The sequence below is a fragment of the Copadichromis virginalis genome, linkage group LG6 (genome assembly GCF_057382275.1).
Source record: "Copadichromis virginalis isolate Kocher_CV1m ecotype Utaka linkage group LG6, C_Virginalis_male_GT1.1, whole genome shotgun sequence".
NCBI lineage: Eukaryota > Metazoa > Chordata > Actinopteri > Cichliformes > Cichlidae > Copadichromis > Copadichromis virginalis.
The window spans coordinates 11,104,850-11,117,215 of NC_140623.1; the positions used below are offsets into that span (position 1 = coordinate 11,104,850).

Below are 12,366 nucleotides of genomic sequence, written 5' to 3' on the forward strand. Positions count from 1 at the left end.
ATGCTGTTGGATTGGACCATAAAACAACTGAAACCGTGTTTTTTCATCTTGACAGAAAAAAGCACAAAAGGCAGCCAGCATCCAAAGAAGAGCTTTGAATGTCCTTTCATAAGCCTGGAGAACTATTCCTAAAGACTAATTAAAAGAAAGCTGCCTAAGAGACCTCAGGCTGTGTTGAAGAATAAAGGTGGTCATACTAAATACTGACTGTCAGGCTTGTTAGAATTTTTACAAACTCTGTTTTTGCTTCATGTACTGGATGTTTTTTCATGTCAGCTTCTCCTCAAGATTTAACACTCGTCTGACCCCAGTGCATTTTTGTTGGCTCATTTCCTTTTTTTTTTGACACCTCTGCCTTGTCGTAGGAAGCGAGAAAAGAAACTGTGACACATACAGCAGAAACTTAGTCTGAGTTCATTTAAAACCAACTTGCATCATATATAGTATTTTCTACTGTTTTGGTGTTTTCCTGCTACACTTCGGTGTTTCACTCGGGCTTTAAATTCTGCCCCTTCTGACTTAGAGACTCATTGTACTGGTCTTCAGCTGACAATGCCCACAGAGGATCCCCGAGCAGCTGAGCTCATTACTGAGGTCACGGGGTGCAGATTAGGACAGATTTACTTCCATAAAATGGGACGACACATTTGTTCACCGTGCCTCACTGTCTATCACAGGAAACCACATGCAAACTTTCTGAAAGTCTTCCCGTATGAAGTAGAGCAGAGGGAACTGTATTTTGCACACTTCTGAAACTTATAATACCACCACACGCCACAGCTGCTTTACAGTGACTGTATTGAATGAGAGAGTCATGCTTTACCTTTAAATTTTTGTGCACTTTTTTATACTTTTACATGGAGCAGTTCAAGCTCAGTGGAATCTTTTTGCTACCAGACGCAGACATTCGGAAATCTATGATTTGATTTGTCCATGTCTGTGAGGAACCTTACAAGGTTTAAAGGGCATTTGAGGAAGTGATGATATTTTTGTCTGCACCTCCTTTCCTCAAATCACTCTTTCAACATTAAAACTTCCCTTAAAGGTTAAAGGCAGAATTAAGATTAGGGGGTTAGGCTAAGAGTAAGGATTACGGTTAGGTGGTAGGTGATATGAAAAGGGATTGGATTAGGGATTAGGAATCCAATATTTCAATAAGGATCCCGTGACACCTATCAACTGCCATGCCAACATTTTCATTTAGAACTTAATTAGGATTAGTTCGTAATCATAACCTTAATTCTAAAATCCACACTTAAAGTTTGGTGACTGCGCCTCGTACTGTTGCCACGGAGTCACTCATAGAGACAAAGAAGCACGTGGCCATGTTTTAGTTGTAATACTTTTTACCACGATGACACATATATACACGCACAGAGACTACAGCGCTACCCGCCCTCTCGTTGCTGGTAAAGGCATGTATGTATATAGTAAGTGTGGGATGAGTCATCTGAAAGTATTTCGAGAAGTGCTCTGTGGGTTTTGGTCTGCTGACATTCCTCGGAAAGAGGAAGCAAGTTGACACTGCTGGCAGTAAGCCAGAAATGAAAGTCAACACACTTGTGATGTGTGATCTGATAAAGAGGTGTTTCCATAGCAGACAGTTTGTGCTGTTTATAAGCAGTTTAAATGTGATGGTGTTTGTGTATCAGGCACTCACATTTGTCTGCGCTTCATTGGCGCCCTCTGCTGTCTGTGTTGAAAACCAACAATCATCAGGCGAGCACAGGTCACAGGACCTTAAGTCAGAGACGTAACAGCTCCTAGGAGAAAATAAAAGGATAAGTCAGAGGAGGGCCTGGAAAACATAACGTATTAATTAAAATTTTGACAGCCAGAAATATTATAATTCAGATCAGTACATTTACATATTTTTGTATCTATAAAAAGGAAGATGACACACGCAAGACTTTATCAAAGGTGTGAGCATCACAGCAGAGGCCTTTGTGTCAAAGTAGCTGAAGATAAAACACAGAAAAACATGAAGGCGATTTTCCTGGCCTGGGATTTTATAAAAATATTCTGCAGTACATCAAAAACGAAAGAAAACCATTAATCAACACATGAACGTTACCTCTGAAGTTACAGCGGTTTTATTAGAGACACAGCTAAGCGTTTTGCATTTTGCATAATTTTAAAAAGTTTAAATTTGTTCAGTATTGAACGGCAGAAATTAGGTTTTCTTTTCGGAAGTATATAAAACGCTGTAAACAACGGTAGACTTGTGTGTAACAAGCAAGCGAATAATGAAGAAAACGGATTTTTAGACGGGAAACTGCTGTTGAGAGAGAGAGAGAGAGCTGTGCATCGTGGTGGAAGCAAAACAGTAAAAGTAAGAGTGAATACATGACGATGTTTATGTGAAGCGTAGTTTGGATCTTCTTTTGCTGCTGGTTCGGTCAATATTGTTTGGAGAGACATCAAACTAACAGCTTTAGAATCCGCGCATAAAGGGAACACAAAGCGACAACAGATCAGAATCAGCGAGCTGTCGGCTTTCAGCCCCGACTGTGAGAAAGGCGACATCTAACTGATTCTGATCCGCGGGTTTTGTCTTTGTGCAGAATCCGTGTTCCTGCTCTCATTTACTCTCTTAGCTGTTTGGTGGTTGTTGAAATTTTGTGAGGTTTAACCTGAGATTCTGGCATTTGGGGCAAAATACATTTATATTAAAAAATCGATTCAGGATTTTAATGAATCGATTTTACGTTACCCAAGCCAGAATCGATTTTAATCGATAAATCGATTATAAAAACACACCCCTAGTTCAAATGTTCTCAGCTCAAGTACAGTTGATTTGTTTTACATCAATTTACATACATTTTCTCCCTTGTATAATTTATGTTTGTGGAATTCTTCAATCATCTCAAACTGCAAAAGTTTTCTGTTCATTTTTACATACAAGATGCATCAGAACATATACATGCTTTTTTTTAATTATTATTAACCAACATTAATTAAAATACGCAGTGCTGCTGTTAAAGCTCTGAGGCCGACAGAGATGTGAAACTGCTAGACTGCAGGCTAAAAATGATCCCCAAAGTGTGATCTGCAGCATTCTCGCCAAAGCTGCACATTTACTATTGCAAGCACTTTTGTCTCAGTCACACTTTTAGCATTGATGCTGAACTCAGATAAAGCATTTTTACTTTTCAACTTTTTATTTAATAAATGCTGAAAATGCACTTCAATTACGCATAAACATATTAATTACTGATAATACTGAAATACTGATTTCTCTCAGATAGCACAGTGGTGTGGTCATTAGTGATGTCACCTCATATTAAGAAGGTCCTTACACCTGTGTTTGCATGCTGTCTGTGTGGCTTCCTCCTGCAGTCATGCCTCTTAGGTTAACTGGTTGATCTAATTGAGTATAGGTGCCAGTGTCTGTATCATCCCTGAACTGGACAAATGGCAGACAGAATGTCCAGCACTTCAGCGCTGGGACATTGCTTATTCACTTTAGGGCTTTATTTATTTTTCATATAATAATCTAACCCCTTTATTCATTGATTATATTACGTTGTTAGAAATATGGGGCTGAAAGAAAGCAAAGAAGAAAAGATAAATATAGATATGTATATGTGGATCTTAATGACATCATACAAAAGTGCTCTCTGCACTACAGAAAGAGTCAGGAAGCAGGTGTCACAGATAGACGGGCTGTTGCAAACTGTCTCCAGGGGGTGGCGGTAATGTGCCGATTTGTTGGAAACTGCTAAGAGAAGTGAAAGAAGAAGAAGCCGCTCCTGGCTCCTGTCAGCTGAGCGGAAGTTTGAGGCATGAGCTGAAAATGGATGAGTTCTAGTTCTTGTGTTTTTCTTTATTGTGTAAAAGTTGGTTTCAAGTGTCCCAGTTTCATATCGTCGGCACGTCTGACTGATGTGGCTAAGTGCTGCCGCTGCTTTCGTCGCTGTTTGTGCTTATTACATGAACTTTGACAACCAGCTTAGAGGAGAAGAAGAAGAAGGCAGGTCGGTGTTGTCCGCATGCCCTTCTTTACTACAACTTTATTCACAAGGCTTATTATTAGAAGGTATGTTGATTCAAGTTACGCAAACATTCATGTTAATGGCAGACTGTTAATCCAAACTCTGTTCTGAAAGCTGTTGTTTTATTCCAGGAACATGTTTTTATCTCAGCACAAGTGACAACATTCATACGTGTTTAATTGAGTCAAAGGTTTCTATCGGCACAACGTTTATTTGCATTAACGAAATAATTTAGCGGGTTTTTGTTTGTTTGTTTATTTATTTTAGAAATGGCATGCAGCTGTCTGATACAGAGTTAAACATAAGCTATTAAAAGGATGACTCCATTAAAATCATGCGTTTTAATTTAGTGACTAAATTTCACAAAGGTCACGTGCGCCTGAGTCAGATGTGTAGCGTAGTCAGAAACAGCAGTTTTCACTAAATTCATCTTAGACTATTGGGAAGAGCTAAGAGCTGATTCATATTTCTCTCCTTCCCTTTCCTCAGCATGTCGTCCGCTCTTCAGCGTCACGTCATCTGGGAGTCAGATGGGCTGGTAGCCTACCTTCACCCTCGGCCCTGGACCCCGGGCTCTGTCATCCTGGAGAGCAGCACCCCCGGGACCCAAGGAGGCAGCATTTTCCACCTGGGGGAGCCAGAGTACTTGTCCTGGCTGCTTGGGGCGAGAGCTGTGGCAGAGCTGCTTTGTGACAGGCTGGGAGTTCGGAGGTGTGCGCTGGTCAGCAGACCCCACAGAGATAGACCTGCTCAGGTGAGGGCCTGAACACTGGGTGGACCTGTTCACTGTAAAGTGTAACCAGTAGCAATCTGAAAGGCTGTTGATGCATTTTACCAGCACGTGTAAACGCATGTAGACAGCTCCCTCTGTGTAAATTTAAGTTAGCAAACACACGTGTCTTCACTACAGATCCGTATCCTCCCCCTGTGTGGTCTGGACGCAGAGTGGCGCCCTCATCTGGCTGGGGAAGAAGAGCACAACGCCCATGACCCGGGATACTGCACTTCCAGGACTGCCCCACGATGGAGTGACTCCAGCCTGACTGAAATCCAGACCAGGATTCGAGCCAAACTGCCGCTGCCTGATGCCCCCCCTGATCTGACCTTCCTCGGGGACGATCCGGCTCACCCTTCGCTGTTCTCACGTATTGTTCGTGGTGAGGAGCAGCAGTGGCGCGTGTGGGAGGACAAAGGTCATGTGGCTTTTCTCACTCCATTCCCCAACTCTCCTGGATTCACTGTGTTAGTCCCACGCCGACCTTTGACCTCTGATATATTCAGACTGGAAAAAGAAGATTACGAGAGACTGGTGCTGGCCGCCAAGAAGGTGTCGTGGTTCCTGGAGGATGGGTTGGGCGCTTGGGGGGTGGGGCTTATTTTTGAGGGTTTTGAGATCGACTACGCTCATGCCAAGCTGATACCACTATTCCTGCTGCCATTGTTGGCGGGTGAAAATAAACCAGATAAACCACCGTCTCCCCAGTTTTACCCCACTTACCCGGGATATGTGACATCAGAAGACGGGCCTGAAGCCAGCTTAGAGAGTCTGAAGATAATGCACACTAAAATCAGTCAAATGTAATGCTCTTTGATTCTGACTCTGATACTGTTTTTACCAAATAATCACCATTCTCTTTGCACAATCACTACACCCGAGCTGGTTATCTAAGTACTTCTAAGTGACTCTGTTCATTTTTTGCAAGACAAACATTTGATTCAGACATCAAATATCTGATTAAAGTTTACAAATTACTCTAAATCACGTATTAAATACATTCTTTAAAATCCAACAATGTTAAGATTAAAACATCAGTGTCATTGCACACTTGTACTCTGCCAAAAACCAGTAAACATGTACAGTTTACCTCAGAAATACAGAGCAAAAAGCTCAGTTATGTCATAGCATCATTACACTGTGCTATTTATGTTCCTGAATAATTCGATTGTTATGTGTTTAGTTCGTTTGCTTGCATAATCTGTGTGCTCGCTCATTACACATCTACTAATTGGTCCCTCTGTGTGATTCTGTTGTAAGACTTAATTAATAAATTAATTAATAAAGTGCTTAATCGGTGCTCTGTAATACAGGCAGTGCCCCTGGCTGTCATTATAATGGTCCAAAAGATGTTCAAGAGTTAATGAGGAGGGTTTCTGCTGCTGGTTGCAATGGGGAAAAAGCAGAGAGCTAGCTAAAGTCTTCAAGGAGTAATCTCCATGGTTCAAAGTAATTTATTTACTCGTCTGGTGTGCTCACTAGCCAACAGCTTCTTTTACTTCTTTAACGATCGCTTCTATGTGCACCTGGCAACTGTAGGAAGGAAAAACTCCCTTTTTATCAGAAAAGACACCTCCAGTATAACCAGGTTTAGGGAGGGGCAGGCATAAGCTTCGAGCAGCTGGGGGTGAGGGGAAAGGGTAGAGAGCAGATGGAGACAAGACAGCCCTAACTGTATGTTTTAAAGTCTGATCTTCAATGTAGAGAGGCTGTGTCTCCTGAATCCAGGCTAGGAGTTGGTTCCACTGGAGAGATGCCTGCTAGATGAAGCCTCTATCGCCTTTGGAACGAAGTCTAAGAGTGAAGTGCTCTATTGGGGGGATATGGTACTATGACGTACATGGGGCCTGATGATTCAAGTCCTTGTATGTGAGGAGCAGAATTTAGCCTGAATTTAAATTCCTGACACAAAGACAGCTTAACTACATAAAACTAAAATGTCAACAGTTCCATTAGAGGCAAAGCCTAATCTAAGTGATGATAATAAAAGACCTGTAGGTCCTCTTAATTCCACTTACCTTGGTGCTCATAAGCTAGTCCTGGGATAGCTGAATTGTTATCCCATTAGCCGATATAACCCCTGAAACACTAGCCTTCTGCTACTGAATGCAAATGAGGATTTATGAAAGAACACAATCGTTTCCAAACAATAACTACGATAAACCTTCAGAGGATAAGTAATAATAATAATGGATACTTTATTGATCCCCATGGGGAAATTACTTGTTTTTCTCTGCATTTGACCCATTCACTCAGTGAAGCAGTGGGCAGCCCACTAAGCAGGCGCCCGGGGAGCAGTGTGTAGGGACGGTACCTTGCTCAGGGGTACCTCAGGGTAGCCGTTAAGTGGATTCGAACCGCCGACCTTCCGATCATGGGGCGACCACTTTACCTACTGAGCTATCCCTGCCCCAAAGTAGATGAGAACACAAACTACAAGTGTGAATAAGAAACAACTGGTTGTGGTGGATGCTGTTTATTTGTCTATAAGTAAACCCCATTAGCTTCCACAACAGTGGTTGCTAGTCTTCCTGGGGTCCAACCATCAAATACAATCAAATAAAACATTACACAATAAAGTGGATGCAAAATATCTACATAATTTGGCTCTTACATCCACAGTAAGGTTTTACAATTGTGAAAATATGAGCATATAAATATCACAATATGAAAATGAGAACAGCAGGTATTGGAGAAGGGGGGTTTTTATAGCCTCAGGCCAGAGGGGGCGTGAAGGAGGAGTGGTCCCGCTCCTGAAATTCAGATGATACCACCGCTAAAAGCTGCCTAAATAGGCTTTTAAGTGACTTTAAAATTTAAAAATCACTTCTTTTCATATTTTTTAAAGCCCATTCTCTAATTGCATAAGGCAACTTATTCCAGTTTTTCAAAAAATTGCTCTTAACTCAAGGAATTACTAAATTGTGGTTTGTTAAAAATCGATTATGTATTTCTTCTGGATATTGCAACTATTTAGCAACTATTTACTAATTATCATATGCATGGAGTAAGAATTACAACCACATAACAGCTAGTGAAAAAGATAATTAGGTTACATTTCAACTAAAGCTAGGTTTGTCCACCAGCTCAAGAGCTTTGACGTTGTTCTCTTACCGGCTCTCCGGATCACACAGGACAAAATTCTTCAAATAAAAGTATAACAGTGCATGCACGGTCTTCTCTGAAAAACTTTTGTGATGGATTTATGACTAGAGGTTCAGTTATGTGGTGACATTGAGCGGCTTCTCACAGACACTCTTTCCACAGCATGTGCCTTCCACACGCTCCATCTTTGTGATGTAGAGCAGAGGCTCAATGCTGCAGCTCAGATCCATGATGGAGTACACACTGACGCGGATCTGACATTGAAACGCCACAGCCGTGTAGTATGACGCAAAGGGCATGAGCGCCACGGGTGGCAAGTAGTTGACCACGATGATGGCCAGGTTAATCAGCACCATCTTGAAGGCCCTCTTCTTCACCGGGTGCATCACCTCTTTTCCCGTCACAGAGTGCCGAAGGGCCCAGATGATGGAGATGTTACAAAAGATCATCAATGCAAACGCAAAAAGGATGATGCCACTGAAGACACCATCGACAGGCATGCGTCCCAGGATGCACTTCACCAGGGCGTAAGCCAATATGAGGCCCCACACCACCACAGAAATCCCGATTCGGATTTTGTTGTCACGGATGCCAGCGAAGAGCACGGGTTGGACCACAGCCATGTAGCGGTCCAGACAAATACACACCTGGGTTGTTAGACAAGAAGAAAGACTGTGTTTCATGGTGCTTTGAAAAATAACGAAATTGATAATAATAATTTTATAGCTTTAGCTTTTTATTGAACTGGGAGAGCAACAAAACAAAACAAAAAACACTCCAGTGGTCTGATTTCTTCGCACATCAGACTATTTGAAAACATCTGATACACTAGTGCAACAAATGAAAAACTCACCAGAAAGAGTGGCGCTAAGTCTTTGATTCCATATGCCAATCGCTTAAAGTACCAGATGCCGTTGTCATTCAGCAATAACCCATTGACAAGGTCGACGGGCGTCATGAGGCAGAAGTAGGCGTCCAGTATGGCCAGATTGAGGATAAAGGTGTCAGATGTGAAAGCGTCGCTTTTCTTGGTTATGATCTGCCAGATGACCAAGATGTTACACGGAGTCCCTACTGCCAGGTTGAACATCTTGACTCCATAGTAGAAAATGTAGCCATAAGGGGCCACGGCGCATATTGGGAACTCGTACCATAGCGGACGAATGTGGACCGCACTGGGGTTGGTAGAGTTTGCAGAATGATTGTAGGCAGTGTTCAGAGTGTTGTTGGACATTGCAGAACAAAGGAGCTGGAAGGTTGTTAGAAAGACCAATTAGGTTTTACTGTTCAGTATTTAAAGAAAACAGGCTGAAAACCAGCAGCCAACAAAAAAATAGATGGAAGGGCATGCCCATTCCACAGATCTGCTTTTTCAAAATGTTTTTGCACCAGAGAATTGTGTTGTTTCAAGAACTATTAGTCTTTCTAATGCCCTTCATAACCTGATTAAAAACTCTGATGCTTGAAACTTTTCATTTGCTGTACACTTTAATTTTACATTTAGCACCCAAACAATAGAGCCATGGAGGAACTTATTGCTATTTGATTCCACACAGTGGCCCAATGTCATTGCTTATGGCCTAAATCTAAAGATGAAACATACACAAAGATATCTTACCTTAAAAGGTTTTGATTTGTCTTGTGGTCCTGGTCTTCGCCACTTACTGCAGGATGTTCCCATAATTACCAGCAGTTCACTTATAAACATGCTCTACAAGGACTAACGTCACGTTTGTGTTTGGCCAATCTGGACGAACATCTACGACGTCTTTTCAAAATCATGTCATGTCAAGCTGTGATTGGCCAGTGATGCAGAGACAGCTTCAGCGATTGGATAACTCAGATATGTAGCGTACATACAGGCTGTTTTGGCTGAGCTAGATTGAAATGTTATTGTGTCCATTAAAAAGTACTTATATGGGCTTCAGAGGTAAAACATAAATGAAATACAGGCTAGATGCAGTGCCATCAGGGGTCTGTAGTTGTTGAACAACTTACCTTATTTTGTACTGTGAACATGATATATGTAAGTTGTGTAGCTGCATAACATATTCTCAGCTGTTGCATTATTATAAAGGCATTGGTCTTATAGTTGCACCAAGCTGCCTCTCTAGGTTTGTGCTTTCATAGTTTTCATTTATGACTCATAGGGTGTATAAGTCAAGCTGATCCCAGGTCTGTTCCTATGGGTAATTTACCTACAGTAAAACTGCAGTGAAATATTCATCTCACTGATGCAACTGTACACTGTAAACAGGTGATGCAAGGTAAGCATCAATGAGAAATCTAATGCAAGGTGTTACTGAACTGCCTGTACGAAGTTTAAAAAGGGTAACGCTGTTAGGGAATATGAGCCTGCAAAGCCATGAAAAACACTCGTTTATACTAATTATCCTATATGTTTGTTAATGTTTACATATTCGACTAATATATGACATATATGCGAATCGTTTACCTTTATGTAATACCAACATAAAATTATTAGACAACCTCTGTACAAACTGTACAGTTGACACATTTTTTGCACATTATCCTTCGACTCCTAATGACAGAGAAGCTAACGTCATATCTGACTGTTATGTTGAAACACTAGTGTGAATAGAAGTGAATGTTCAGTATCGGAAAGACAGTTACTGATGCTCGCCAGTGTAAAATAAGGTTAACAGAACCGTCTCTGAAGAGGCTGGCCCTCAACATCTACAGTCTGACAGTCAGTGTACAATCCACTCAAGACCACTGCTACCTCTCCCAGTAGTGATTGACCAAAAGAGATCACACCAATAGGGAGGCTGGGAGGCCACAAAGGATCGATCGATCTATCTATCTATGAGTGTGAAAAATTTCCCTCACCATGTGAAAAATGGTATTTTAAGAATGTTTGCACACAGTCCAAAACTAGTAGTTTTAGTTTATGTGAGTTCATTCATACCAAATATTGACAAGGTTGTTATAATTGTACAAATTCTATTTTTTTCTTACATACTGCTTGTTGCAGTTCTTTGCACATATATCTATAAATTACTGCACCAATATCACATTTTCATAGCACAATATAAACAACACTTTGCACAGTTCTGTATAAGACTGTTAAAAGTCTAGATTCTACTAATTAATCAGGATTATTTGTTAATAGATTTCAGCAAACGGTGGGTTAAATCAAACTGTGTTGTTATTCAGCTCACAGGAGACCACATCACCTAAACAAATGAGAAGCTGAAAACAGAACTATGATAACAATAGAGCTGGTAAATACGTGACAGATAGAGTGAATTTGCATCATTTCTTTAAACGAAACAAAGTGTGCAAAACAGCACCTGGCATAAGATGTGACATGCAAAATAAAGAAGCAGTGTTTGTTTAGATGAGTCGAAGTAATTATCTGTCTAGAGTAGAAAGATTTGTTTTTTGGAATTGAAGCAAGTGCCCAGTGTATTTCACGCTGTTAAGACTTTGTAAGGTAATAATGTATCAGTGTTGTGTTTTAGTTATTTTTAGTATTTCGTTGAAATTTCAATTTGTAAAATATCTTCTGTTTTTGACAGAGCTCAACGCAGACACATGGGAAACTCCACGGCAGCGACTGAAATATTTTTGTGGTACTTCTTGCCCACAGTAGTGACTGTGCCACCACTAGGACTACCAACTAATGCTTGGGTCATTTACCTCCTGTTGCGCAAACCTGGTATTTGCTCTACCTCAGAGATCTTCACACTGAACCTGGCAGTAATCGATATGCTGTTCTGTATCACAGTCGTGGGTGAATGCATTAATCTTTGGTTTAATCAGTCAATGGAGGCCACTAGCTTCCTGGCGTGGGGTTTAAACCAGGGAGGGGGACCGCTTTTTCTTTGCTTTTTGAGTTTGGACAGCTACGTAGCAGTCTGCCATCCTCTGTTCTTTCTGCGGCTCAAGGATCCCAAACTGCGGCTGTCGTTATGCTTGATGGGGAGTGCCATCACTGCTGCTTGCTGCCTTCTGGTCAAAGTCTCTGCAGGGTATAAGTGGAATGTGATACTAGCAATCATAAGCTTTTCCACTGTGGTCGTAACAACCTGCAGCACCCTGATTCTAAAGTCTCTCCGCCAGTCAGGGCCCAGCAGAAAAGAGGTCCACCCAGTTAAAAAGCGAGCATTCAAAATAGTGCTGTCTGCGCTGGTCATAATCAACGTCCACTACCTCCCCCCCATTGGAGAATACCTGCTGAGGCAGCTTGGTCCCACTTCTTTCAAGCCCTATTCAGTTGTCACCTGTGTGGCCTACTGGATTCTCTCCATGAGCAGCTTTGTTCAGCCTCTGACTTTTCTCATCCGGACGAAGCAGCTGCCCAAAATCAGCTGAGACTAAAACTGATGCAAGAGTGCAGAGCGGCTGATAACGTGATGGAAAAGCTGAGCTGCAACCTGCACAGTGATCAGCAATATTTAAAAATTCATTTTTAACCATAATACTAAGTTGTTGGTATTTTCTGCAGTTTAATAAAAATCTACTGGT

The 12,366-nt window shown here is 41.5% G+C and overlaps 2 protein-coding genes across 3 annotated transcripts; one reads left to right on the plus strand and one right to left on the minus strand.

Moving 5' to 3' along the window:
* The first annotated feature begins 3,742 nt into the window (after positions 1-3,742).
* Positions 3,743-6,007, plus strand: LOC146707282 (uncharacterized). 2 transcript variants are annotated; one of them, XM_085460848.1, is made up of 3 exons: positions 3,743-3,977; positions 4,485-4,749; positions 4,906-6,007. In XM_085460848.1, the coding sequence occupies exons 1-3, from the start codon at positions 3,886-3,888 to the stop codon at positions 5,575-5,577; spliced, it is 1,029 nt and encodes a 342-aa protein (XP_085316974.1). In that variant the 5' UTR covers positions 3,743-3,885; the 3' UTR covers positions 5,578-6,007. The 2 variants fall into 2 exon arrangements, with proteins under 2 accessions (XP_085316974.1, XP_085316975.1); XM_085460849.1 differs by having other exon boundaries at positions 3,924-4,039.
* A 1,984-nt stretch (positions 6,008-7,991) lies between these two features.
* Positions 7,992-9,109, minus strand: LOC146707283 (G protein-coupled receptor 4). The gene is made up of 2 exons (XM_085460749.1): positions 8,729-9,109; positions 7,992-8,522 (listed from the first exon to the last, which is right to left on the minus strand). Exons 1-2 carry the CDS (start codon positions 9,107-9,109, stop codon positions 7,992-7,994), a joined length of 912 nt encoding a protein of 303 aa, XP_085316875.1.
* Between the last annotated feature and the right edge of the window lie 3,257 nt (positions 9,110-12,366).

Excerpts from the sequence above, each read along its gene's own strand:
- LOC146707283 (XM_085460749.1), bottom strand. The coding sequence starts at position 9,109 with ATGTCCAACAACACTCTGAACACTGCCTACAATCATTCTGCAAACTCT. Across the intron at positions 8,523-8,728 it reads ACTTAGCGCCACTCTTTCTG|GTGTGTATTTGTCTGGACCG; the intron begins GTGAGTTTTTCA and ends CTAACAACCCAG.
- LOC146707282 (XM_085460848.1), top strand. The coding sequence starts at position 3,886 with ATGTGGCTAAGTGCTGCCGCTGCTTTCGTCGCTGTTTGTGCTTATTAC. Across the intron at positions 3,978-4,484 it reads GGAGAAGAAGAAGAAGGCAG|CATGTCGTCCGCTCTTCAGC; the intron begins GTCGGTGTTGTC and ends CCCTTTCCTCAG. Across the intron at positions 4,750-4,905 it reads ACAGAGATAGACCTGCTCAG|ATCCGTATCCTCCCCCTGTG; the intron begins GTGAGGGCCTGA and ends TCTTCACTACAG.